The sequence below is a fragment of the Balaenoptera borealis genome, assembly GCF_965194805.1.
Source record: "Balaenoptera borealis genome assembly, chromosome: 1".
Classification (NCBI taxonomy): Eukaryota; Metazoa; Chordata; class Mammalia; order Artiodactyla; family Balaenopteridae; genus Balaenoptera; species Balaenoptera borealis.
In genome coordinates this window covers 158,506,925-158,534,748 of record NC_138860.1, presented here as the reverse complement: position 1 = coordinate 158,534,748, position 27,824 = coordinate 158,506,925, and the positions used below count along the sequence as shown (strand labels likewise).

Below are 27,824 nucleotides of genomic sequence, written 5' to 3'. Positions count from 1 at the left end.
ATGTAGGTTTCTATTTTTGCACCTGTCTCTTTCTCCACGTATATCTCTGTGGGTCCCTGGTTGTGCATGTATCTAGGTGTCTACGTTAAGAGAAGGGGTGAGGCCAGGCCCAACACTCAGGCACAGGAGAGGGGGTCAGGCCTACAGACGGTGCCACCCCAGGGAGCCTGTGTATGTGTGTGCCTGTGTGTGCCTGCGTGCGCACAGAGACGCCAGGAAGCTGGGTAAACACGGGTGAGAAGTTCGTGCTGACAGACGGTGCCGCCCGCTCCGGGACCCCGCAAGGCGTCCCCATCTGTCCGCTTCCCTGGTGCAGCCCCCTCCCTCTGGCCCAGACTCCGCCTCAGGCATCCCAGGCTGAGCTGGACAAAGAGACCTGTGTGTGCTTTGTAGGGGGCCTCAGCAGCCCCCTCCCCCAGTCATTGCAGCCAGCCTAGGCTGAGCCCCTGTCCACCTCCACCCCAGCCGCATTCATCAGGCCTTAGCTCCAAGCAGCCTCACCTTCCCACCGTCTCCCCGGACCACAGCCCTTACTCAGGCAGCCCCTCCCTCCCTTCCACCAGAAAGCTCTCCCTGCCTCTCCTGTTCAAGTGTTTCCTACTCTTGCATCTCCCTCCTCCTTCAGGAAGCCACCAAGATAGCAGGTGAGCTGTGGAGTTGAACTGATCCAGCTCCACTGCTGCTGTGGAGACCTAAGCCAAGCTCTTGCCCCTCTCTGAGCCTTAGGCTCCCAACACCCATCTCCCAGCCCCCCACACCCTGTCACCTTCCTCTGCCCAGTGGGGATAGCAGGGAAGAAGGGGTCAGGGTTCCCACTGCAGTATCTAAAGACCATCGCAATTCATGCACACGTGTGTACCCACCACAGGTACACAGATATGTGCGGGCAGACGCTAGGAATGTGTGCGCCCTACATATGCATGCAGGCAGAATCCACAAACGGCTGTAGAGGTTCCCCAGTACCTCTGAGGTCCCCTAAAGTCCCCATGGGTTTCTCTTTCCTTCGCGGGGACCCTTTTATCAGAGGATGGATAGACCTCGGCCCCAGAGGCACAGACACTGCGGAAGTCTGGCACTGAGACTGCGAGGCAGGTGTAGGGACCTCCCGGCGCTGTGCACACTAAGGGGGCAGCCCCCAGCTACGCGTCGGTTGAGCGTGAAAGAAGCTGGGCTTCCTGGGGTTGGGGAGTGGGGTCCTGAGAAGGGGCGCCGTGACTCCACCCAGGCAGGGGCGGGAGGGGGGGCAGCGGCTCGGACCGCAGATGCGCGCCCCGCGTGGACACGGCATGTGCCGCCTTTCCGCCGCGGCGCAGAGTCTCCGCCGTTGCCATAGTTACCGGCGGCCTGGAAGGGGGAGGGACCCTTCTTCTCCTGGCGCTCCGCAGCCCCTCCGCCCTCAGGACGGGTTTTGAGGGGATTCGGCGTGACCCGTATATGCGTGTGTTGGAACGTGGGTGCATTCCCGAGGGTGGCCATGTGTGAGGGGCAGTCGTGTTCGTTTTGCAGTAAATAAAAACGCTGCGGCGTGTGTGCAGGGGTCTGCAGCGGAGCTGCCGGCCTGAAGCCCAGCCGGCAGAGGGCGTGTTACGGGGGCAGGATGGTGGCTGGCTCCCCCAGGGCTACCCTGAGCCCTTCCGGGGGGGCCGGCCCCCCTACCCTGACAGGCGTGGAGTCCCACCACCTGGTCTCATGCCAGCCCCACCTCGACTTAACTCTGTGACCTTGGGCAGGTTCCTAGATATCTCTACACCCCCGTTTGCTCACGTACCTTACATAGTTTCGGTAAAATCATTTTGTAAAGCATTTTAACGCGGTACCTGGAACTAGTAAATGCTCCATAAACCTAACCTTTATCCCTCATATCTGGACCTCTGTTTTCCCGGTTGTTGATGGGTTTGGAGTGATCATGCAACGTCAGCCTGAGGAATTTGCCCTGGTCCTTAGCCTGAGTGGTTCAGGCTACAGTGGCCCCAAGGTCCTGTGATTCCTGGGCGGGGTGGAGGAGGCGGGGGTGAAGAGGATAAATGTCACAGTCTGATGGTGGGTCAGTTTACACCAACCTGCCCAGTGCTCAGCTTGTCCAGAAACACGCGGGCGTCGGTAATGGCTGCTGTCCTTGGCTATATTTGAATGTGCCAGCGGCCCCCGCAGGTGAGCGTAGAAGGAAGAGCCAACAGCAGGTCATTCCCGAGGGGCTGGAGTCCTCCTGTGAGACACGCTTCCCTTCCCCAAGGTGCAGAACTGCAGCCTTCTGACTTGTGCCTGGAAGCCTAGTTGGCACAAGGGACTGGCTTTTGGGTCCTGCTGTTTTATGGACAGCTCTTCACACACGCCGGTTTTAGGCTCTGGCGGTTGTGCCTGAGGGATGATCTGAGCCAAGGACAGAACCACTGAGGGCACGATAATTGAGGGAGGAAAATTAATTGTCCTTAATTTGGCACAAATCCCAAAGACTTTCCCCGTGTTAGGAATTCAGAGTATATTCCCAGGACACAGGGCTGCAGATGTTTGTACTTCTTCCCTTCTCCTTGAGCAGCACCTTGTGGGTAGAGATGAGGGCGAGCTGACTCCTGGGCGCTGACTCTGGCAGGCCGTGCCCCGGCAGGCCCAGCCCCCCTCCCTCCTCCACTGCTCTGGAGGGCTGAGCAGGTAGGATTGAGGCCTGGGAAGAACTAGACTGGTGCCCCAGTGGGCTAGGATGGCTCCAGCAGCCCTGAGTGTCCCCTGGCTGTTGGGGAGGGCAGGGAGGGGGGACGTGGACGCAGCCCTGCCTGGGCCTTCCTGGAAAAGCAAGTGACGGCAGGACCAAAGGAAGCTGTTCCCCTGCTTGGCGCATCCCAAGTCCTGCTTCATTTCCATCCTCCCTTTCCTTGCCACTGTTAACGTTTTCCTTTTAAAAATCAGCTGAAAGTCAGGACGCTGTGGGATCATATTTACAGCCAAGGACACGCTGGGTTCATGTCTGGAACTTATAGAGCTGCAGGTGGGGAAGTGTTCTGCCAGTTACCGGGAGAAGCTGGGAGGCGAGAACGTGCTGGGAGTCCTACTGCTCCCCAGCCCGAGACGCCCCCCTTCTCCTGACAGGGCCACAGTCCCTTAGGGATGCCCCAGGCAGCTGGAGCCTCGGCAGAGCGCCCCCTGGGATGTGGCAACAAATAGAGGGCTGTCTTGCCCCTGCCTGCTGAGGCTCCTCCAGTTTCCTCTCCTGCCTGCCCACCAGCCAGTCCCCCTGGGTCTCTGGGGGGACCAGCCCTGCCAGCCTCTACTTTCCTCCCTTCTGAGGATCCCTCTTGCCTTTTCCCTGGCACAGGAGCCTGACCTCAGCAAACATCCCCACATGCTCGTCTTGTGCTGGGCCTGCAGGAGGGAGACGGGAGCGGTGCTGGTCTCCTGGTCCCCCCCACCATTTAGCCCCGCTCCCCTGCCAGGAGACTGACAAAGGACAGGGTTCCCCTTCCCGCGTTGGGTGTGCCTGGCATCCACACCGGCGGAGAGGCTTTGCCGACTTCTCACACTCAGTCTGTGGTTTTGCTCCTGGAAGGGGCGCCTCTCGCCAGCCCAGGGCGAGAGAGGGGGCCCCAGGCCCAAGTCTTGGTACCTGTCTGCCCCCAGTGGCCCAGTCCCTGCTAGTTATAATAATAATAACGTCAACCAATAGCCATTGGGTTCGGATTCTTTGTCAGGCACTCTCCAGCACCTTACGTGTATCATTGCATGTAGTCTTCACAACGGCTTTACAAGGAGGGCACTTGAACCCTGTTTATAGATAAAAATGGATAAAGGGAGAGGATTAGTAACACTCCCAGGTCACAGAGCTAGTGAGTGACGGAGGTGGGCGCTCCACTTGGTCTGTACTCATCCAGAGCCTGTGCTACCAGCCCAGTGTGTGCTCCCAAGGGTGCAGAGTGGGCAGCCTTGCCCCATCCCCGGCCCCTCAGGGCTGATGCACGAGTCCACGTGTAGGGAGAGTAGGGGTGTGCTGCTGTGGTCCATGCCTGTTGCTCTCATGAAAGTGAGCCCTCAACCCCTGGCAAGCCGGGAGAAGGCAGCCGTGGAGTTTTGCCCCCCTCATCAACTTTTGGTGTCCTCACAGGGCTTTTTTATCTCCTTAGCCTCCACATGCTCAGACGTGGTCCCCAGGCCTGACCATGGCTTCCAGGGTCAGGACTGAGTGAGGGAGGAGGGTCAGGGTCAGGACCGGGGGTCGAAGGTGGGTCATTGGTAGGGCAGAGGGCGCCCAGAGTCGGGGCCAGAACCCAGGCTGTGACGTGGGGCTCTGCCCCGTAGTGGAGCTGAAGGCTGGATACAGGCAGTGGAGGGGACACTGCACGTGCAGGAGAGGGAGTGGGGGCTGAACGGCACAGGGAGCCTTTGGGTTGAGTTGTGGCTGTTGATGCCACTGTGTGAGCCCTGGACCCCCTGCAGCCCAGCGTCCGTGGAGCACTTTCTGCTGTGGCCAGGAGAGCCTCAATCCTCATTTTCCCAGGCCCCGGAGAGATAAGTGCTCATGTCTGCAGTCCGAGGCATTGCTTCTCAGACCCGGAGACTTCCTGACAGGGCAGGGTGGGCCCCACGGCAGCTCCCTGGCCCTGTGAAGGGCAGGGCTGGGCAGTGGGGCTCGGGACTCTGGTTCCTTATGTCAGGGCAGGCTTCATGCTTAGAAGTCAGGGCAGAGATAAGTCGATCCCAGCCACCCTGGGAGTCTTAGGGCGGTCCTCGTGGGCAGGCAGTGCCAGCCCTAACGTGCACATCTGCTCTTTATCTGCAGAGGAACAGCTGCCCCCCGGCTTCCCCTCCATTGACATGGGGCCTCAGCTGAAGGTGGTGGAGAAGGCCCGCACGGCCACCATGCTGTGCGCAGCAGGCGGGAATCCAGACCCTGAGATCTCTTGGTTCAAGGACTTCCTCCCTGTGGACCCCGCCACGAGCAACGGCCGCATCAAGCAGCTGCGTTCAGGTGAGCAGAGGGCGAGGGTCAAGGGGCCGTGCAGACTTCAGGAAAGACATCAGGCCGGAACCCAGCGCAGCCTTCCCTCTTGGGCCTGGGTGCCTGGGAGCCACAGGAGGCCTCAGCCTGGGGCTGACCCTCCAGGGCTGAGCAGAGGGCGCCCAGTGGGTGGGCCAGATCCTGCTATAGGCCCACCTGGCCCGCCCAGGAAGAAAGCTTGGCAGCGAGGGCTGGTCAGCTGTGATTCTTTCACCTTCCCGGGATTGTCAGACTCCAGACTTCAGTCCAGCTCTGTTCCTTGAGGCACGAGTGTTGTTCCCAGCCTGGTGTTGGGCTCTGCGAAGGTGCTCTGTGGGCACTCATCCTCCACCTTCCCTGGAGCCTGGCCTGAGGGGGGCCTGGGTGGTGCTTCTCTTTGCTTCTTCAGACGGCAGGGAAAGAGGCCAAAGATGCTTGATTCATCAGGCTTCAAAAGGCTGGACCTCAGAGGCTTGGAGCCAGGGGGATGTGCTGCCATCCCTCGGCCACCAGGGCCACCTGTCTCCTCTGGATGTCTCAGTCGAGCCAGCTTGGAGCCCCGCGAGCAAGGATGCCGCCTTGACCGGGCAGGAGGTGTCGCCCCGTCGATCGATCTGCCTGCGAGGCTCCCGCCAGGATAATTGATTCAGTTTTTGTGGGAACAGAGCAGGCGGGAAAGGAGCCTTGGAATCCGCTTAGCTGCAGTTCTGCATCTGCTGCCAGCATGGGCTGCACTGATAGACCTTGGTCCAGGAGCCCTCCTGCTAGCTGTGGGATGGCTGGCTCAGGCAGGATGGCTCGGGCAGCACCAGCCAGAGCCCCCGCTGCCCATCACCTATGGTGTCGACACCACAAAGGAGGACATGACTGTGCCCCTTTCAGGGCTCTGTAGGCTGCAGAGGTGCCCCGCCACTCCCTGGGCTGCCAACCCCTCCTCACCAACTTCTGCCAGGTGGGCACCCCTGCGGTGCCCAGGGGAGGAGTGAGGGATAAGCCACCCAGCAGGGGCAGGATTCTGGCCCCAGCCACGGCCACCTGAGACAGCCTGTGAAGTGTTAGCTCATTTAATTTAATTTAAAACTCAACAAGATGGAGGCAGCTGTAGCGCAGTTAATTAAAACAGCTATAATCAAGGCAGGAAACGGTCCACCAGCGTTTGCGGCCACTGCCCAGCGCGGCACAGTGACCGCCATGGTTCAGCTCCTCTGCGTTTCCCCGCAGCCCCCAGGCAGGCTCCCCAAGCAGCCAGATGGTCCTCCCCGCAGGCCTGGCCTCTGCCCGGAACGGCGCTGACCGCGGCAGCAGTTCTGGGAAGGCACGCTGTCTCGCGTGTTCGTTCGTGAAGTATTTGTGTAGTGCTTGCTGTGTGCCGGGCCCGGTGGCACCCATTCACGGCCCCGTGAGTCAGCTCCCGCCCAGGACTCCGCTGGTTGCTGCTCGGCGCCTCCTCAGCCTCTCAGCAGCCGCCAGCACCCTCCCTCCCTCTCAGCCACTCTCTCCTCTGTCCCCCTGGCCTCCCTCTTACTTCTCCGAGTGCCCCTTCTCTGTCTGCCCTGCAGCCCCTCCTGCTCGTTTCTCCAGCCGGGCAGCCTGTGAACCCTGCTCTTGTCCCATAGACAGAGCCGTTCCCCCACCAGCTCGCCCACTCTTATAGCTTCAGGTACCATTTACCTCCACTCCTGAGATTCCCAGTTCCGTCTAACCCAGACATCTTGCTGGAGTTCTAGACTAAAACACCCATCTGCCTTCTGGGTGTCACCCTGACTGTGAAGGGTGGTAACTTCCTTCCCAAACAGCGGTGCCCTTCTCCCACTGACCCTCTCTCTGTTGAGTGGCAGCCCCTCTAACCTGAAATCTAGGACACACTGCAACTCCTACCCCATGTAAGGAACCGCCAAACCCTCTTGATTTGCCACCCACATGATTCTCAGTTGGTCCCCTTTTCTCCTTCCGCTGCCTTGGCCGTATCCCAGGTCACCAAACACTGCTCTCCCTGCCTCCAGGCTCTCCCCTTGAATCCATCCTGCAGCACTGGCGGAGTTTTCTGCCTGCACCCTCTGTGCTCTGACAAGCCCAGTGGCGTCTTGTTGCCTCCATGGTCAGGTGCACACTCCTGAACAAGGCACACAGAGCCTTTCTCGCTCTTCCCCAGCTCACATCTCCGGGTCATCTCATCCCCAGCTCTCATCTTCCCCAGCTCATCTCATCAGGTCCCGCTGCACTCGCTAGCTCTTTGGCCTCGCTTAAGTTATTTAACTTCGAGCTTCAGTTTTCCCCTCTTTAAAAAGGAGTTACGGTGAGGATTAAGTGAGACAAAGGCAGGGAGAGCTGTAGTCGACTGGCGTGTGATGAGGGTTCCATGAATGGGGCTCTTTGTAGCTCCGGCCACTCCCCGACTTGCACTGAGCCCCCGACCACATCCTCGCCCTCTGCTCACATTCACTAGAACGTGAAGCTCCCCTTCTCTGCCTGAGACCTGCTCCTTCAGGACTCACCCTGCTTTGTGTTGTCCCCGTCTGGCTCCAGCTCTGCTCACTTAGGCTGGGCACTCTGCAGGGAGGGCCTGGGATTGGCTCCCGTCTGTGAGGGCCCCGCAAGTGGCCAGCACAAGCCCCGCTATAGGACAGGTATCTCTGAGCCCTTAGGGTGAATGATTTCCTGAACGTGACCTTTGGGCCCTGTCCTTTCAGACTAACGTTCATTCCCCCTGCTTCCCAGGTCCGGGGAAGACTTTCTTGTTTGGCCTTTGCTGCCTCCTGGAAGCTGTGACCTAAGGGTAGTGGGCCCAGGGCCCAACTGCTGGGATGGTACCTGAGGGGCCTCAGTCATCCCACCTCTGCAATAACTGACAGGACTGTCTCCATCACTGCCTGACCCTGGGCCCTGACCCTTGACCCAATAGCTGCTACCCCTGTCCTGTACCATTGAGAAGTGTGCTGGAGCTGTGCCACGCACATTTGACATCCCTGTTGGAGCGGAATCGGGCCCCTGTGTGCTCGGCTTTTACAGGGGCCTCACGGTTTACGCGTCACCAACAGTTTACAAAGTGCTTTCCTGCCTTTGGTTGCACTTGATTCTCCTGCAGCCCTGAGAAGTAGGACAGTTTGTGATTATCATGCCTACTTTACAGCTGAGTTAGGGAGTCACCCACCCCGGGTCACGTGGAGATCCGAGGCCGGAGAGCTCCCCTGGGACGGCATCCAGGGGGCTTCTGTCACATCTGACTAACCTGGAGCCTGGGGAGCAGCTGGACCCTGCTAGGGCCCCAGAGCGCCATAGTCTCGTCCTCTCCGGACCTCAGGCCCACCCTGACCGGTACCCAGAACTCCTCAGGCATCTGCGGGCCGAGCCCCAGCACGTGTCACCAGGGCGTGAAGAGCTGGAGAGGAGGGCAGTTGGCAGCGTGCGCAGCCCAGGCACGACTTCTGCTCGACAGGCGCCTTCTTCTCCGAAGCGATGTCACCTGCCGCCACAACCTGAGCCTCTTGGAGGATTTGAACTTGAGGCCCAGTGTGGGCCCTGGGGGAATGGGCACAAGCTCAGGGAGAGTGGAAGTCAGGAGCGGGCAGCATCACTGGAGCAGCGAGGGGGCTGACCTCCAAGCGGGGCTCCGAGCCACTGCTGTTGGCCCTGCACTCTGCCGAGCCTGGACGGGCCCCTGCGGGACACCGCCTGTGCTCCGCTCCTCCCGGCGCCTGCGTGTGCACGCCGCCATCCCCGTTACCCTGGAGGACCACTTGCCCACCCTGTCCACTGCTCACCCTGACGCCTGAGCCGGGGTGCCGGCATCGGCTGCAGGAAGAGACCCGCTGTCCCAGCAGATGGGATGCTGCGGTGGGCCTGAGGGCTGCAGCCCCTGCTCTGTCCCACCATCAGCCAGTCTGCCAGGAGGGCCGCTCTCAGTGATGGTCGCTTTTGTCTGAACACACTGGCAACCCCTCAGGGGCAATGTGAAATCCGGGGGACCCTCCAGTCTCCCACACCCATCTCGGGAAATGGAAAAGGCAGATTCTTTCAGTTTGGTGGGGAAACGACTTTTCAGAGAGGCCCAGAGACTTGTCACACAGCAGGCTAGGTTTCGGAAGAGCTGAGGCCGGAAGCTGAGGTGTCCCAGTCCTGGAGCATCTATGCTGCCACCCCTCCCTCTCCCTGTTCCCCTCCCCATCCCAGGTCAGGCCTGGACTGTAGGAGTTGATCAGCCGTGTGGACTTTTTGGTCTCGGGACCCCTGATTGTAAATATCAGAGGACCTCCAAGAGCTTTTGTTTGTGTGGGTTTTATTTATCAGTATTTGCCATATTAGATGTTAAGACTGAGAAGATTTTAAATATTTATTAATCCACTTTAAAATAATTTAAAAACCCATTACATGTTAACGTAAACAATATTTTTTAATGGAAAATAATTATATTTCGTGAAACAAAAGCATTTAGTGAGAAGAGTGGCCCTGTTTTACACTTTTACAAATCTCTTTAATTTGGGGTTTAATAGAAGACAGCTGGATTCTCATACCTGCTTCTGCGTTTGGTCTATTGCACTGTCACATGTCCTGAAGCCTCTGGGAAACTCCGCTGTATGTTCATGAGAGAACAAGAGTGAAAAAGGCAAAAAGCTTCTCAGTATTATGAAAATGGCTTTGACCTTGCGGACCCCCCGAAAGGGCCTCTGGGACACTGAAGATCCGTGGACCACGCTTGGAGGATCACGGTGATGATGGTTCTTCCTGGACAGCCTCTGTGTGCCTTGCACACAGCCCAGGTCCCAGCAGCTGCCTTGGCCTTGTCTCCAGCCTCTGTGTCCAGTGGGAAGGCTGTGAGCCAGACCTGGTTAGTTCCTGCCACCTCATAAGCTGTGTGACCTTCGGCTTTGGGCACTTAATGTTCCTCAGCCTCTGTTTCCTCATTCTTGCTGAGATGGATAATTCCTCCTAAGTGGTTGTCTTCAGGTTCAGTGAGATAGTAACTAACCAGTGTTTGTCTCCCTGTACACTTCCCTCCCCAGAAGTGGGCAGAGAAGGGCAGGGTGGACGGGGCTGACCTGGGCCTGCCCACAGGCCCCTCACTCCTCTGGATGGGGCAGTGGTAGAAGAGGGGGTCCCTGTTGGGAAGGGAGCATGTCCAGACCTCATAATAGCCCCACACCAGGCATTTGCAGGGTGAGCATCTGGCTCTCGAGGCTGCTGATTCCCAGGGTTACAAGGCAATGAACAGGCAAGGGGCGGGGGTGGGGAATGGCCCCTGGCTCTCACCAGTCAGGTGGGGGGACTCTGCAGTCAGTCGGTTTTTAGCAAGGTTGGGTGGCTTTACAGGGGTCTGCCACCGGGTGGTGAGTAGGGGACTGGTGTGTGTGTTTGTGGAGGGCTGGTCTGGTGATAGCCTGAGGTGAGCTCTCCCTTTAGCCGTTTCTTTGGTCTGCTTAAATGCCCTGCTTTGGGTAAGTGCTCTGTTTTGAAATCCTACTCACCTGTGGAATCTGGGGAGCCCTACAGGGTGGGTTATCGCCTCTTCTCTTCACTTTGCCCTTCCACTGAGCTCAGCCGGCAGAGTCTGCAGGAGCCCTGACTCACCACCCTGATTCCTGGCACCCCCAGCCCTGCTGGCCCAGCCTCAGTCTCCTCCCTCCTCAGAGCCGTGCCAGTGACCTGGGGAACACAGCTTTGCCTACACGCAGCCTGGTGCTTGCTCACACCTAAGCCACGCCTCAACTTCTCTGTGTATTTAAGGCCCTCTCTCATGTTTTATTTTATCTGATTTGGCTTTTTGTGGCTTTCCTTCCTTTTGTACTAATGCTTCTCTCTGATCTTATTTGCATTCAAATTACCTCGCCAGGTGGTTCACCAATCAGAGGTAAGAATGCTGTCCGTGCATCTCGCCACACCACGCCTCGCCACCCGCCGTCACCACCACTCCATCCCGTCCAGTCCAGTCCGTCACCTCCCCCATCCCCATCCCGACCTCTCCAGCCTCCTCATCTCCAGCTCCAGCCCCTTCAGCACCACCGGCCACCACACACATCCACTCTCAGCCATCCCCTCCTGTGACTCATCCATTGCAAGTCTGGATTGTGGAGATACTTGGCTCATCCCTGTCTTGGGGCTGGAAGCCCAACTGCCCAGGCCTTCTAGGCCAGCCCCACAGAAGGGGCTCTGTTGGCTCCTGCAGGGAAGCCAGGCCCCGGTCCTCAAGGCTGGCCAGAGACAGAAAGTCTTCCCATGAGGTGGGGGAGCATGACCAAGCCTTGCCTTCCCTGTTGAGAACCTTCTTTGTCTTGGGGCCCTCGATTATTACTAACTTCCCTGTTAACATCCCAGCCCTGTAGTAGAATGAGGATCCCCCTGTAAATCCCCCAGCTCAGCAAACGCTAGGAGGGACGCGCAGTTAAGACTTTAATGTAGAGGCTGGGATGACAACAGAAATAAATAGGATCCTAGGTAACCTGATGGATCCTCTGACCTATCGGCCCCAGCTGCTTTCATGCAGCAGGACCCTACATTCTGCTGTTCCAAGCCCGGACTGTACTCAAAGGTCCGGTTCGAGTTTGACTCACCTCAACTCCTTTAAAAACTCAATTTCTGTCTCAGAAGTCTGTTTCCTCTTCTTTAAGTCGGGGCCAGGGCCCCACCTCCCTCATGGGGTCGTGAGGATTAGAGGAGAGGAAGAGGATTTGGGCAGTGTCTGGCCCAGAGCAGGCACCCTGTAAAATGGTTGCTTCCATGATGCTTTTATTCAGTATTCTTGGGCGCATCTAGACCCTCAGAGTTCCGGGCCAGGCTGCTCTTGGAACAGAAGACGCGGCTGGGTGGAGCAGCTGCTCCCCTGTGGTGCATCTGGTCCATCACCCGCTGAGGACAGGACTCAGCCTCCGGATCCCCCCGCCCATCCTCTCAGCCTATGCTGACTCTTCAGTGCCCCCGCTGCTGGGTCTTGGTCTTGGTTCCCGATTTGGGGGTTTCTGTGTGCAGTAGGCTCAGGGTCTGTGTTGGGTCCCTTGGCCAGTCCTGGCTCTCTGTGCAGGGGAGCCTCTTCCCCCAGCAGGGATCCCACCCAGGTACCACTCCCTGCTCCTGCCTGTGGCACCAGCTGCCAGGACTCCCGCTAACCCCAGCTGAGCTGACCTTGATATAGCCCCCCTCCCTCTGGCCAGGGCCCTGAGCCCCACCTGCTTGAATGAACATTTTCTGTGACAACATCCATCGCATAAACGTGACCTGTTGAGTGCCCGTCGGGGCTGTTCTCGCAGGAGATGGGTATTTGGCACAGGCCCTGGGACCTCACACTCCCTGATGCTGGTGGGGAGGGCTGCCCAGGACCACAGAGCAGGCCAGCCCTTTTTCCCTTGGTATCAGGGCCCAGCCTGGGCACCCCTCTCCCCACCTCCAGCTCCCAGCCCCTTGGCTGTTCACGCCCCTCCTGCTGCCCTAGGTCTGGGTGGTGGAAGAGGGGTGTCGGGCGGTGAAGGGGCTGTAGCTCAGACGCAGTGGCCCTCCCCTGGGGCCTGAGCCATGAGAGCGTGGCCTGGAACTCTTCTAGTGGCTCCGGTCAGGTCAGGTCAGGTGGGGTCAGGCAGTTCTGTGTGTGTCCTGTGTGGGCGTGACTGTCAGCTGGCCTGGGCTCTGGGAGGGGTAGGTCTGTGCAGGCAGTGGTTTTTGTCAGGCTGTGTCCTGTGGGGTTGTTAACTGTCCATTGGACCGTCCTGTGTGGGTGTGATTGTCTGTCGGCTTGTTCCAGGGAGTGGGTGTTGCTGGTGCCTCAGGATGTTCCCTGTCACAGATGGCTTGCCCGGTGTGCTCTCACCAGCAGAGTTCTCAGGCGTTTCTGCCAGGGCTGGAGGTGGCCAAGTCGGCCGGTTTCACCCCCATCTCCCACTCCGCCTTCACCTCGGCCTCCCTGACCTGGACCTGCCAGGACTGGCCCCAGCCCTTTCCTCCACCCTCTGTGAGCGTCCTTTTCAGCGGCACCCCCGGTCCCGGCTCCTGTCTGTCCGTCTGTGGCCAGAGCAGCCCTTCAGGGCGCTGGCCCGAGTGGGAGCTGCATCCTCCATTAGCCTCCTGAATTATGCAGGAGCCGTGGTGGGTCGAAGCACTTTAGCAGGACCAGGCTGAGGAGAGGAGCCAGAATGGGTGGGGCTGGTGGGGGCGTGGGGGGGAGGTTGGGTGCTGGGAGCAGAGGCTGCTGGGCACCGGGCCCCCAGGGCCACCTCTTCCTTCCTGTGGGTTCTGGTGGGCGGCAGAGTCTCAGGTCTTGCCGAGGAGGGCATTGCACGCTCAGAGGTCCCAGGCCAGCCGGTCTACAGCCTGTCCCACCCACGCCCGGCTCCGCAATGCTCTGATGGGGATGCTCATTGGCAAACAGGCTCCAGTACCAGCCAGAGTGTGGCGGACACTCAGTGGAGTTGGGGGATGGGGTGGAGCCCCTGGCCGAGCCAGCAGGCCCGACTGGACCGCGTGGGGGGCGGGCTTGTGCTCCAGAGCACGACCCTCCGTTCCGGCCAGGAGGCCTCCGGGCTTGTCAGGGAGAGCTTCCCGGAAGCAGCACCAGTGCCGGGGTGTGGCCCTGATGTCTGCAACATCTGGTCAACACAAGCCGCAGATGCTGTCGAGACCCCTCCTCGGGTCGCAGGCCTGACCGTTGTCTTTGTGTCCCCACAGGTGCCTTGCAGATTGAGAGCAGCGAGGAGTCGGACCAAGGCAAGTACGAGTGTGTGGCGACCAACTCCGCAGGCACACGCTACTCGGCCCCCGCCAACCTGTATGTGCGAGGTAAGGACTCAGGCGGTGCCCAGCCCTGACTCTACGGGGCTGAGCTGCCCTTGCCGGGCTTGCTGCCCCGAGCCTTGGTGTGGACTTACCGGGCTGCCATGGGCCCAGTCTCTCCTCCTTTCCACCTCTTTCTGCAGCGGCCGTAGCAGCAGCAGCTCCCACTGGGCAAGCTCCTAACATCCGCCCCGACTTTGCCTTCCTCCCGCAGGCCCTTTGGGAAACAGACACTCTTGGGAGCATTTGTATCTCTTGTAGGTCCTGCCTCATGGGCCCAGAGCCCCACGGGAGTCTAGAGCCTTCCGAGCAGACGTGCGTGTGTGTGTGTGTGTGTGTGTGTGAGAGCAGGCACACATGTCTGTGTGTGAACGTGTGCACACCTGCCTGGTCTTCCTTGAGTGTGTCCTGCCCACCCCAGCAGGGTGGGCTCCGGGCCAGGTGTACCTGCCTTCTGACCAGGTTTGCCTGGGGCCTTCCTGGAGGAGGAGCCAGCTGTGCTTTGTCATCAGCCAGGACCCTGTGTAGGGGGTCAGGCCAAGGCAGCTTTGAGCCCCTACAGGTGAGCACCTAGTGTGTTTTAGGTGTTCCTTGCTGGGACTGCGTGGATCCCACACTCTCACAAGTCCGGGTACCCAGCAGAGAGGGTCTGGGGACTGTTTTGGCCTGTCCAGTCTGTTATGCTCACAGCCCCAGGGGAACCAAAGCTGGCCACCTACCCCTTCCTGAGAACACGGGGTTTTGTGTGCACGGTGTCCAGGAGGGGCCCTAGGCGCCCCTCCTACCTCTGCCATCCCCCCCACTTAACCCTCCCACACAGATGGGCGTCATTAAAAGTGAAACCGTCTCCACTCCAGGGATTTGTAAAGGAAAGTGGATGCAGTTTCCTTGCAGTGATGATTTCATCATGCTAAGTGCTTAGTGCAGCTTCGCAAAGGGTGTCATCTGCCTGTCCGCCCAGGGCCAAGCATGGGGCAGGGCAATGGCAGTGGCCTGTCCCACTCTTCAGGGCCACATGGTCAGACAGGGCAGAGAGAATTAGGCCATCAACCATGTGCTTATTGAGGGGCTGTGATGTGTCAGGGCACAAGATCCCGAGAGGCCACAGGTGATGGGCAGACTGTGCTTCAGAGACTGCCTGATGCCTCATCGGAACTAGGGGCATGGGACGGGAGGTCCCCACTGGTCCCCTTCTCAGCTGTTCTCATCTTCGAGGCTCCCCTGAGCTGACCCAGGGCCTGTCTTAAGGAGCAGCATCAGGGCATGGAGGCCAGGAGCGTGCAAGCCACCCAAATGGCCAAGATGAGTGTTGTAAATTGCACAGCCTTCCCCCACACTGCTTCAGGCAGAGCTTCTGACCAGCGCACAGGGGCCTGACGCGTCCCCTCTGAGAGGAGCAGCTGGAACAACCCTCCTCAAAGACCTGCCTCCTCCCACCCGGACCACTCCGGCTGCTGTGTGGGCCTGACCAAGCACTTCTTCCAAAAGACCATAGGCTCGAGAATGTGGAGGTTCCGGGCCTCAGCAACAAAGTCCTTCACTGCGTGTGGCTGCACCAGGGAGAGGAGAGGCGCGGCAGAGCCGCTGTGTATCCCAAGCAAGCTGCACGGGTGCGGTCATATGGGCACGTTTCCTGGGGCAGAGCTGCAGCGGCCGTACTGAGACAGGAGAAGGCCCAGACCCAAGGTGGATGGACTGGGCGGCGTCGTCTTGGCTGGGCAGAGTTCTCCAAAGTCACCATCACACCAGCCTTAGCCCTGAGGCAGGACAGTGGGTCTCTTTGGATGAGCTGAGCTCGGCTGCTTCTGTAGCTGGTGGCTCAGGCACTGACCAGGAGGCTCTTACCTGCAGCCCCTCTTACCCTTCTCTGTGGGGACCCCACTGTCTACACGTGGTGAGCTCAGGCAGGACTCTGGCCCATCCCCCCCTTCCACCAGGTCTTCCTGAACTGCCTTCCTGGGCCCATTTCCACAGGCCTTTTGGGCAGGGAATGTAAGGGTTCCTTTAGTTCTAGCCCCACTTGCTAGGGATTCTAAAACAGGGTGTCCCAACCCCAGTTGGCTTGTCTCTCCCTCTCTGTGACACATGCACACACACACATTCCTGTGGGCCCTGGTGTCTAAGGGCCAGTTCTAAGTCTGTCCCTAGGACCTGCCTCATAACCTGGCCCCACCTGAATCTGTGCCTTCCCTGCTTTGCAGAGAGCAGTTTGCCCTGTAGCCCCAGGACAGGCCTTACTCTGGACTTCTAGACACCTAGAAAGCCCTGCTCCTAGGACCCTGGCCTCTGGGGTCCACCCCCTCCTCATCACAGTCCTAGTAAAGCCCCTGCTTTCTGCCCCCAGCAGTGCTGAGGGCCCATCGACCCCAGCTCCTCTGGCACAGCCTCTGCGGTGCTGGCCACGAATTCTGTATCCTGGACCCTGCCAGTGGGTGGTCCACGCATGGAGAAACCCCCAGTGCTGGCCTGCCCACTGGCCTGTGCCCCCCTGCCTCCCAGCCAAGGGGCAGCCACTGGGAGGCCCGCACTGGGCTCCAGCCTTCAGGAGCCTCAGCATCCGGGTCAGTGTGGACTCCAGCTCCATTGACATTTGGGGCCCAGTAACCCTTAGCTGTGTGGGGCTGTCCTGGGCATTGTGGGATGTTTACTGACCCACTAGGTGCCCGTAGCACCCCCTTGTCACAACTCACAGTGTCTCCAGAGCTTGCCCAGTGTCGCCTGGGGGGATCCTCCTCCCCCCCATTAGGAAACACTGCTCTGGATAGACAGCCTCGCGCTGGCTGTCATCTCCATCCGTCTCTGACTGTCTTCGGCCATGCCCACAGCGCCTGAGGCCGTGTCTCCTCCTCGGATTTGGCTTCAGTGTCCACCTCACGTCCCTCTGTCCCCCAGACTCGGGGCTCCCATTGTCTCTCTGAGACCTGCAGTTGCTGCATTTCATGGGACCGTGCATGTAACGCTCCTGGCCCAGTGCCGGGCACACAGTCCGGAGCTGCTTCCGCTGTGGGGATAGCCATGTTGGGCCTGCATCACCCAGTTTCGTCTGACTTTGCTCACAGTTGCCCGCAGCTCCACCCACAGTCTAGCATGCCCAGGCGTGCTGGGTGGACCAACCTCTCTCCGTCCGACTCCCTCCCCCAGTGACTCACTCTCTCCTTCCATCCACAGCGTCTCTCTCTTCCAGCTCTTAGGACACACAGCTGCCAGGCACCAGGGAGGAGCCACGCCTCCCACAGAACCTGGCCTACCTACCCCCACCCTTCCCCCTTCTCTGCAGGGACCTGGCCGCTGGGCCACAGCTGTCTCTAAACAGGGCGATGGCTCTACGGCCTTTCTCCCTACAGGCTTCCAGACCAGCTGCTCACACTCTGGTGCCACCCAGCGTGGGGCTGCCTCAAGGTGGCGGGGTTCTAGTGGCCCATGTGCCTTGATGGGTTTGTGGGCTGGGTGGGCCCTGACCCCAGAACCCAGCTCACTGGGTCTGTCCGAGCCTTGAGGTGCGCGTGAGGCATGGGGGCCTGCCTGTGCCCCACTCCTGCCCCTCCCTGTCCCACCCTTGGCACCTGGTGCCTGCCAGTGGGACGCAGCCCTGTCCGCCGTGTCCTCCATGAGTCCTGAGTCTTTTGTGAGCGGCGTGGTCCGCGCGCACCTGCAGGCACGTGCGTGTGCGTGGGGCACGAGAGTCTTGTCTCGTTTCCGTACTGTGTGGGCAGATGAAGGTTGGCCTGTTTTTACTCTCTCTGTGTTTCTCCTTGTCTTTTTTTTATTTCCTCCTCATCCTCATCGCACTCTGCCATCAACCCAAACTCTCATCTCTCAGATCAGCGAGAAGGTTGGTCCTTTTCACTTCTTATCCATCTACAGTTCGCCCATCGACGCGATGCTTCTGTCCGTAGGGAACAGCGGGCTTGTTCAGCTCCTCAGGCCCCAGTCAGGCCTGCCCGCCCCTTGGGCTCTGCGCTCCACTGTTTGGGCGGCAGGCGGGCAGGACCAGTGGTGGGTGGGCAGGCCCCCCTGCCCCGCATGTTTCTGCTGCTTGGGTCCCTGACACCCCACGTGTCTGCATGTCCCCTTAGCTGGGCTCCCCTGCTGGGGAGGTCAAGTGGGCATGGTGCATGGCACGAGACTGGGCCCTGCCTTTGTGCCCAGGCCAGGCCAGCTCTCTGCTCCAGGTGGAGCTCAGGAGTGGTTGTGCAGTAAGAGCTGTAGGGCTTTATGCACACCTGTGGGGCCTTCCACAGTTCCCCTTACCTAAAACCCACGTTTGTCCAAGCTCAGTCGAAACCACTGGAAAGATGAAGGGGAAAGGCTAATGGAGAATGAGCTCACCCCTCAAGATCCTGCAGCACAGGGCGAAAGTCCTACAGAGTGTGCGCTGTCCTTGAGCCCCTCTCCCAGGCCAGATGGGCAACAGCCCTGCTCTGCCTACTGAGTTTAGGGTCCGGGGTGTTGGGTGGGTGGCGCCATCTTGGCTCACTGAGGAAGTCTCCCAGTGACTTGTCTTTTCCGTCTCCGACCAGATCCAGATGAGGGTCTTCCACCTGCCCCAGGCCCTTCTCTCTGCCCGAGCCCCCCAGACAGCTGGCACTTCCTCAGTCCCATGCTGGGTGCTGGGCATTCAGAGCAAGAGCTCACACCTGACTGAACGGTCAACTGCCATTTAGGGAGGCCCACGTGGGAGCCTACAAGAGGCCCTGGCCCAGCCGCAGTTTGGGGAGCACTTCTTAGACTCCACCAGCCCATTCCAGAGCAGTCTCACACCCCCAGGGCCAGGCCCCTACCTCCAGTCCTGGGACCAGCAGTAGGGGCTAGCGGTCCTTCCTGTGTCACATGGTCTGAGTGCTCAGAGGAGGTTCTCCTGTCTACTGGGCTTTGGGCTAAGCCCCAGGGAGCAGACCCGGGCCACCTGGTCCCCTGTTGCATTCTCTCTGCGGCTTGAGTTTCCTCCACGAGGGAGAGGGAGCCAGTCGGGAGGAGGGCTGTGGCCTCGGCTCAGATATCAGCCCTGAGCATCCATCCATATGCACTCCTGAGCTCTGGGGCATTTCAGTTACACCATTTCGCTGACCGGGCAGATCTGCCGGGGCGGTTCAGAAAACAGTCATCAGCAGAGAGAGCCCAGCCTGCAGCCGCCTCCCCCTGCACCCCTTCCCCCACCCTCCTAGTCCCTTGTCCCTTCTTCTCCCCGTCCGTGGTCCCACCAAAAATAAGCATGTACACAAATATTTAATGGGAAGGCATAAATGAGTTTCTAAATATTCCGGGGGGATTTGCCCGGCTGGTAATTTGTTTGGCGCTGATAATTCCATCTTACATTTTTCCAGCTTTACTTAAAAGTGTGTGCCGAGTGCGCCGGCATTTAATTACTGCTCTGCGGCAGCCACAAGGTTATTTATTAAAGAGTTATTTTATCTTGATACAGTGGATCCTGCCCCTTATCCCCTCCTGAATGTTGTGTTATTTTCATCAGAGAAATTTCCGCAAGTGAATGCAGATTGCGGGGCTGCCTGCCCCCGCGGTTAGGCTGTCACCCCACTGAATGCCGATGCCTCCAGGTGCCTCTCCGCCCTGTCATAGCGGGTTGTCAGCTCCAATTATTAGACTTAAAAGTTACAGCTGGAATATAATCCAGCAATGGCAAGGCCCTGTTTTGGAAATTGTCTATAAAATGTCAGCTCTGAGGATGCACGGGGAACGGTAATAGACCGGCATTGTTGGAGCTCAAGATTAGACACTAAGTGCATTTTTCCCCGGCTCTGGTTTTTCCTTCCCTGCTGTTGCTTCTGTCAATAGACCGAGTCCTGGGCGAGTCCTTCCCCTTTGGGAGGCCTTGTGTCTGTGACAGCGGGAGGAGTGGCGGTGGGACTGTTGCAGGGAGACGCCAGCCACCCCTGGCTCTTGGGATGGGGGTGGCCATCCAGGCAGGTCCCAGGTGCGGGCCCCCATGGGCACTCGGGGTCCCAGGAGGTAGTCTCTCGCCTCTGTTGCCCCCACCCTCCCTCTGTGGACCTACCCTGACCTCCCTCACACTGTGGGGAAGATGAGTCTGAGCTGTGGGAAACCGCGTCCAGGCTTCTCGTGTGTGGCTGTGTATCCCTGTGAAAGCATGAAGGGTGGCGCCCTGCCAGGGTGTGCCTTCCAGGAGTCCCTGGGCTTGAGGCCCTTGCGTGGTGCTAGGGATGACCCCAAGGGTCACATCTGACCTCTCACTCACCTTAGCCCCTGGGGTTCTCCCTTCCACCTGTATCTAGGAGGGGGAAAATTAAAAATAAAAACAAAACTCTTCCCAATGTTAGTTCCCAAGGGGCCTCCGCTTCCTGGCAGTGGCACAGAAAACCCTGTCCTCCGGGACTATTTGAGGTAAAGCCCAGTCAGTTTCCTGCACTGCTTAGCTTGGGACCCAAGGTTTATCGGCCAAGGACCTGCTTCCTTCTCCTGGGGCTCTTTGTTCTTATGTCCAGGGACCTGATCAGGTCCCAAGATTCTGCCACTGACCACAGTCAAGCTTGCAGCTGTGACCTGACACAGGCTCAAGGCCCATCCTCATGTCAGCTGGAAAGTGTCTTTTCCTGGCAGCCTCGGCTGACCCAGAAGCTTCTTCGTGGAGCCTCCTAGGTCTCTCTTTTCAGCCCTGTGAACCGGGCCTCAAAGGGGCGTGAGCTTTTTCATCCCACAGACCTACTCTAGTACATGTGTAAACTCGGGCACGTCCCCGAAGTGTCAGTCTTCAGTCAGTTCCCCAGTCTGTAACTGGGAGGTGTGGAAACCTGCAGCACATAGGAGGTGCTCAAGAGTGGTTACCTTCCCCCAAACCCATTTGGATGCCTATGAACAAGGAGGAGATAGGGCAGCCACTGGCTGAGAGGAGAGTCTTCACTTAGTTAAGAAGACTGCTGTGCCTTTCTGCTCGAGCCAGGGCTGTGCCTTCACCGGCAGGCCTGCCTCTCCTCCGTGGCCTGCCCCCCAGGCTCAGCGCCAGAGCCCAGGGAGTGCCTGCACCATGTACGTGCCTCCCAGCCTCACCCTTGTGCTATTTGCGGGGAGTGCTCAAAGGAGGCTCTTTGTCGAGGCTTCTTCCTGCCAACCACGTCCCCGGGATCCACCTGTTCCCTGCCGCACAGCACTGCTCTACCTGTAATGTGCTGTTGTCATTCAGTGTAGACTCCCAGCTTTAGGACAGGTGACAGAAGCCCACTACTATCAGCTTAATCGCAACAAGGAAACTTTTGTCTTACAAAACTAAAAACGTAGAAGCAGATTTAGTGTCAGGCAGGCCTAGATCCAGATATTTGAACGGTTTGGTTGGGCCTTCTTCTAATAGTTTTCACAGCAGTCCGAAGGCTCTATCTTGTTAGCCAGATCTGGGTCATGTACCCCAAGAACCAAGAGTGGGGGCTGAGATGGTTCTCCTAAGAAGATGAGGATGCCGATTCTAAGGGGAGGCGGAACACTGGACACCCACGAGACACGCTGAGAGCCCAGTGAGCCTGGGGCACAGAGGGAAGTAGACCCAGCCCCTGGTGGTGGTCATGCCCGGCCCGCTGGGACACTGGCAGTGCTTTGGTTCTGTCTGGAGACCTTGGAGTCGAGGCAGGGGCTGAGTAAGGTGTAGTCTGGGCTGAGGAGTCCTTTAAAACTCCATGCGGGAGATTTATAACATGGGGGTGATATGAGCAGATTTGGATTTGTGCCAGCTGTTTGTGGAGGGCCAGTTACGGGGTCGGGGGCCCAGAGGGCGACAGCAAGGCAGGAGGAGCAGAGGAGAACCTGGTACAGCAATCCAGGGAAGGATGGTGGCTTGGCCTTTGGAGGTGGCAGTCACCTGTGGACTTGGAGAGAAATTAGTGTTTGAAAGATATTTTAGGTGGTGCGTTAGCAGGACCTGGTGATTTGCTGGATGTCTGGTCTGTGGGCTGCCACTTTGACCCCTGTGTAACGAGGTCATAGGTTGGACCAGGTGGTGTCTGCAGTTACTTCGAGCTCTGATTCTGTGCTTTTGGGCCGTGCGAGCAGCAGTCTGGCACTTGTGGTGGAGGTGCTCTCGATGTAGCATCATGGGTCCTTCGCTTGCCTGGGCTCCCCAGCAAGGGCCCTCAGAGACCCACACTCTGCGTGGTCCCCTCTGGTCTCTTAGGCTCGCTGCCTGCCTTCTCCAGCCCTGTGTGTAGGGGTGCCCAGGAAGGACACACCCCGGCCTCTGCCCACCAGCTGCATGCCCCGTCTGCATGCCAAGCATGCCTGCCCACGGCTAGGTCTTGCCTGCCTTCCCTCCCTCTGCATGTTCCAAAAGTCTGTGCCGAGCTTGTGACTTTGGCGGGGGGATGGGGGGGTCCAGGCTGCACCTTGGACTGAGAGGCTCAGAACACCTTCTGAACGGGGAGCCCAAGGCCGGAGGTCGTGGCCAGGCACAGCCACCCTCCCCCTTGAGATCCTCGTTCATTGGTGCTGAAGGCCGTCTGCTTGACACCCTCATCATGTTACTGCCATCGTCATGCCCATCCTGCCCGCGGACCACGTCCCTGGCCCGCCCTGAACCCAAGCCCCTGCCCAGTCCCTCCTGGAGGCTGCCCCTACTCCTGGGTTCTCAGGCTGTGCCTTGAGCATGGCTGAGGTCCTGGCAGGTGGTCATGCCACTGCCCTCATCTCTTCCCCTGGGACCATGGTCTGGAGGTGGAGGCAGTGGCTCGAGAGAAGGTGGCCGTGTCACTTCCGGGCTGACCCTCTGCCCTGCCCCAGTCATGCTCTGAGGACCCTCCACCCTGGGATGCCTGGATCTCTTTCACTAGTGCCCCAGCTAGCCCCTCTGGAGACCCCTGGGGGGTCAGGAGCAGGTAGGGGCGGGCACTGGAAGGTGACCTGGGATGTGGCCCTGACAAGGCCTTGCAGTGAGTCCCTGTGTGACCCTGGGCCTCAGTTTCCTAGGCTGTAAAATGGGAGCTTGGTTGTGGAATCTCTCGTGTTCCAGACAGTCCCTGAGAGCGGGGTGGGAGGTGGTCAGCCGGGACCCAGGGACTCCACCCCTCCTGTCTCTGAGGTGGGCTTGGCTCTGATGAGAGGGGCTTCCTGGATGAGGGGCCCCTGCCCTTGCATCCCCCCACATGTCCTGCCCGGGCTGTGAGTGCCTCTCTCCCTCCTCCCGCAGTGCGCCGCGTGGCTCCTCGTTTCTCCATCCCTCCCAGCAGCCAGGAGGTGATGCCGGGCGGCAGCGTGAACCTGACGTGCGTCGCCGTGGGTGCACCCATGCCCTATGTGAAGTGGATGATGGGGGCCGAGGAGCTCACCAAGGAGGATGAGATGCCGGTCGGCCGCAATGTGCTGGAGCTCAGCAACGTGGTGCGCTCCGCCAACTACACCTGCGTGGCCATCTCCTCATTGGGCATGATTGAGGCCACGGCCCAGGTCACCGTGAAAGGTGAGCGCCACTGGTGTGCCTGCCATGGCCCGTGGCCTTCCCTGTAGCAGGGGACGTGGCAGGCGAGTGCGGCTGCCGGGATACAGGCAGGGCTGAGGGTCGTTGCTCTCCTGGTGCCCGGCCTCGGGGTCCTCCTGGCCCTTAGTTGGTGGAGGGAGGGCTTTCTGTCAGAAATTGTCTTAATCATTATAGCTAACAGGTGTTGGGTCCCTGGGGGCAGATGCTGTGCTGGTTAGTAAGCAAAGATTATTTTGTTCAGGTGGTGTCGTGCTTGGAGATAGGTGCTCTCATTGTCCCGATTTTATTTTTTAAGTTAGGAAACTGAGGTGCAGGGTCATACGGAGGTAAATGATGGAGCAGGGACCTGAACCCTGGACATCTTGATCCCACCGCACACCATTCTAACCACTACATAGCACCAGGCCCTCGGCTTTACCAGCCTCCTGGCAAGAAGGATGGGAAACAGTAGCCAAGGAGGGTGGGTTCTCCCCGCCTGGAGCCCTGGGACAGGCGCATGTAGAGCAGACTCCTTGGGGTGTCCTGCTTCCACTCTCCCTTCCAACACCCCCCCCCCCATTCTGCAGCTGGAATCATCTTTTTCAAAAGGTAAAGCAGGATCATGTTACCCCCTTTAAAGAAAGGGAGAAACACCTTCCAGTGGCTTCCGGCTGCTTTTAGGATGAAGACCAGGCTCCTCACTGCCATGAACCGAGCAGGCTGACAGTCCTCGGTTTCGCCGTGCCCTCACCCCTCCCTTGCCATCGCTGGCTCCATCTCGCTCTCCAGGTCTCAGTTCTGTGAAGCTTTGCCCGATCACCCCATCCAAGAACACCCCTGGATTTTTCTCCATCTCAGCACCCTGCTTTCTGCTGTCCTTACCCATACCAGAACCATGGTTATCAACTCACTGATCATTTCTCTCTTACGCTGGAGTGTAAACCCCACGAGAGCAGGGGGGTGACTGTGTGACAGTGTGTCCTCAGCCCTAGCACAGTGCCTGGCACAGAGTCGGCACTCAGTATTATTTGTTGAGTGATTGGCTGTGGACCTGGGACCTCACCTTCAGTTTGAGCCAAGCCACGTGGTCTGTGAGGCCAGCAGCCCGTCACGCTTTCTCAAATCCAGGGCCATTCCCTAAGGAAGTATCTTCCCTGTCCCAGCCCCTGTTACACATTCTTGCCAATGGAGGAGCCCAGACATGCTGCAGAGGCAGAGATCTCTGCTCCCCAGCCTGTGTGCCTCCCATCTGCATCGGGCCCAGGCAGGGCCCCTCTGGGTCTGTTTGTTAGGTGAGTCACCAGGGCTGACGTGAGGGAGGATCCAAGGAGTCCTAGAAGTGACTTGGGTAGACAGTGAATGACCCAAGGCCACCAGCCCCCACTAAGTGAACTCAGAGGTCACCAAGGGCTTTCCAGGCCATTCTTCAGGGTGGGCTGTGGGGCTCAACCACACTCCGGTTGGATGAATCCCAAGGGCAGGGTTGGCTCCTGGGGTCATGACCTCAGGCAGCCCTGAGCTTTGCACTTTGTCCCCAGCGCTGCCGAAGCCTCCGATTGACCTTGTGGTGACAGAGACAACTGCCACCAGTGTCACCCTGACCTGGGACTCTGGGAACTCAGAGCCCGTGTCCTACTACGGCATCCAGTACCGTCCAGCGGGTGCGGAGGGCCCCTTTCAGGAGGTGGACGGCGTGGCTACCACCCGCTACAGCATCGGTGGCCTCAGCCCGTTCTCGGAGTACGCCTTCCGCGTGCTGGCGGTGAACAGCATCGGGCGCGGGCCCCCCAGCGAGGCGGTGCGGGCACGCACGGGGGAGCAGGCCCCCTCCAGCCCCCCGCGCCGCGTGCAGGCACGAATGCTGAGCGCCAGCACCATGCTGGTGCAGTGGGAGCCGCCTGAGGAGCCCAACGGCCTGGTGCGGGGCTACCGTGTCTACTACACCCCCGACTCCCGCCGCCCCCTGAGCGCCTGGCACAAACACAACACGGATGCCGGGCTCCTCACCACCGTGGGCAGCCTGCTGCCCGGCATCACCTACAGCCTGCGCGTGCTGGCCTTCACCGCCGTGGGTGACGGCCCCCCCAGCCCCACCATCCAGGTCAAGACACAGCAGGGAGGTAGGCGCTGGCCGGCCGGGCAGACCTGGGGTGGGCAGGGCTGGGCGGCACCTCCTCCCTCAGCCATGAGCTTGGGGCCCGTGTCCGCCCACACGGCCACTGGGGGAGGCGGGGCGGGCGTGGGGGTGAGACCCTGACTTCCCCCGCCTCCTTCCCCTGGGTGCCCCTGCCCTCGGGGTGACTGGCGAGGCTGATGGCGCCGGGCACGGGGTGTTGCAGTGCCCGCCCAGCCCGCGGACTTCCAGGCCGACGCGGACTCCGACACCAGGATCCAGCTCTCGTGGCTGCTGCCTCCGCAGGAGCGGATCATCAAGTATGAGCTGGTGTACTGGGCGGCGGAGGACGCGGGCCAGCAGGTGAGCGCTCAGCAGGGCCAGAGGCGGGAGGGCTCCGCCTGGTCCTTGGCGATCTGTGGTGGGCTCACCCAGGCAGGCTCTTCTGGATTTCTGTGGTTGTGTGGGCACAGCCCCTTGAGGCTCTGGGGCCCATGTGGCCTGTGTGGTTCTGTAGTCTTTGTCACTCCTGTGCCAGGGACAAAGGCCCTAGGTCTGTCCTGGGTCTCCTAGGCTCTGTGGCTCACGTGGCTCCAGTAGAGCCCTAAAGTTCCCTGGGGCCACGTATCCCTGGTGTTCCCATGGCCATGTGGTCGGTGAGGTGCCCTTGCGTGGTCCAGGTGGCCACGTGGCAAGGAACCAGCCCTGCAGCCACGGTGGGTCCCCAGGGATCAGCTGCAGCCCATGTTGGGGGTGACCTTTCAGGTCAGGGCAGTCAGTGAGTGCTCCCTGCTCTTCCAGCACAAGGTGACCTTCGACCCCACCTCCTCCTACACTGTAGAAGACCTGAAGCCCGACACCCTGTACCGCTTCCAGCTGGCTGCCCGCTCCGAGATGGGGGTGGGCGTCTTCACCCCCACCATTGAGGCTCGCACAGCACAATCCAGTGAGTGTCTCCCGGGGCCACTGTCTGCTACGGCTGGGCGGGACATGGACGCACACATACCCCTTCCCTTCGACCAGGTGGGTGGTCACATCTGCTGGGCCCTGGGCTCAGTCTGGACCCCAAGTGAGGGACAGGTAAGTGCCCTCTAGTCTGCATCCAGGCGGCTGCTGCCCTCGCTGCTCCCTGCCCGACTCCTGCCCTCCCTCAGCCCCACCCCCACCCAGGTAAGTTCTATGTCTCTGATTCATCTCCTCCTCCCACTCGCTCGGTGCTGGTCACACTAGCCCCCTGGGCCACCCTCAGTGGAGGGACCGCTGTGCTCACTGTGTCCCAGACCTGCTTTGGTGGGCGTCTTCCTTCCCCATATCCCCACATCTCATCTCCCTGTTACCCATATGCCTACCTCTTGCCCCCTCCATGAGAATCTGTGTGAGCCATGCAATCACACTGAGCCAGCTGCACACAGGACAGATGAGACCGTGTGACCCGCGTTGGGACTGTGTGGCCACCCGTGTGGTGGACTGTCCGTGAGGCCATGTGTGAGCCCGCTTTGTGGTGTGGTGTGTTACTGTGTTCCTGCGCGAGTGAGACTCTGATGCCGTGAGCATGTGCACGTTCGAGCAGCTAGCTGTGCAGCACCTGAACGTGTATGTCACTGATCGGGTCTGTGTGGCTGTTCTTAGGACTGGGATCCAGCGAGTGTGTCTCGGGGTGTCTGGGGTCTCTGCAGCTGTCCCAGTGACAGACCGTGAGCCCACAGGCTGTCTGGTCACGTGGCCACAGTGGGCCACTGTCTGTGAGGCTGAATGTGATAACGGGACCATGCGTGAGTGGCTGGTTGGGATCATGGCGTTGAGACAGTGAGCACATGTGATGACATGTGATGGTCTTCTGAGGCTGTCCATGTCACATGGGACTGTGTGAATGTGCCACGTGTGACCCGACGTTCATAGATTCATTCCATAAGCACCTGCCATGCTCCTGTTAGGGGCCCATGCACACTGCAGGGCCAGCAGCACAACCCTGACACAGCCTCTGCCCAAGGGGGTCCTAGTCTAGTGGGGAAGACAGATATTAAACCCACAGTTATCCAAATGAGCTTTTAATTATATTTGTGTAAAGTGCTGCAGAGGAGACAGCGGAGAGATGATGTGACGGGAACCTCATCTGATTTGAGGGGTCGAGGAGGGCTTCCTTGGGTGACACAGAGGCCCCAGGCAAGGGGTCAGCAGGTGCAAAAGACCAAGAAGCAGGAAGGCACTTGGTTGTGGTCAGGGACGAGCAGCTGGCCAGTGTGGCTGGAGCAGCCGCCAGCCCACAGCATTCAGGGCCTCGGGGACAGAGGACAGGCAGGAGGGCTGCCTGCCTACCGCGTGCAAACGCACGGGCCAGCCCGACAGGACACCGGAGACCAGTGAAGAGGCCGTGCATCAGTCTAGGCAAGAGACGGCGGCTCAGGTGAGGTGGTGGGGTGGATAGGAAAGCTGTCTGGGATGCCGCTGGCCAGACTTGGGGATGGGTTAGGTGTAGGAGACTGAGAGAGAGAGGGACACGCTGGGTGAAGCCTTGTACGTGGTGTGGAGACTTGGGAGGAGAGCGGTGCCGCTCCCTAGGACAGGAAACGGGACAGAAGCAGGTG

General features: G+C 59.5%; 1 protein-coding gene across 10 annotated transcripts in view; it reads left to right on the top strand.

The window, feature by feature from the left end:
* The window catches only part of PTPRF (protein tyrosine phosphatase receptor type F), an 85,683-nt gene that overhangs the window by 30,902 nt on the left and 26,957 nt on the right, over positions 1-27,824 (top strand). For all 10 annotated transcript variants that reach the window (XM_082364032.1, XM_082364029.1, XM_082364025.1 and 7 more), the window contains exons 6-11: positions 4,769-4,957; positions 13,613-13,723; positions 22,860-23,129; positions 24,665-25,246; positions 25,466-25,602; positions 26,041-26,185. In XM_082364032.1, the coding sequence (XP_082220158.1) occupies positions 4,769-4,957; positions 13,613-13,723; positions 22,860-23,129; positions 24,665-25,246; positions 25,466-25,602; positions 26,041-26,185 (1,434 nt within the window). The remainder of the gene's footprint in view (positions 1-4,768; positions 4,958-13,612; positions 13,724-22,859; positions 23,130-24,664; positions 25,247-25,465; positions 25,603-26,040; positions 26,186-27,824) is intronic.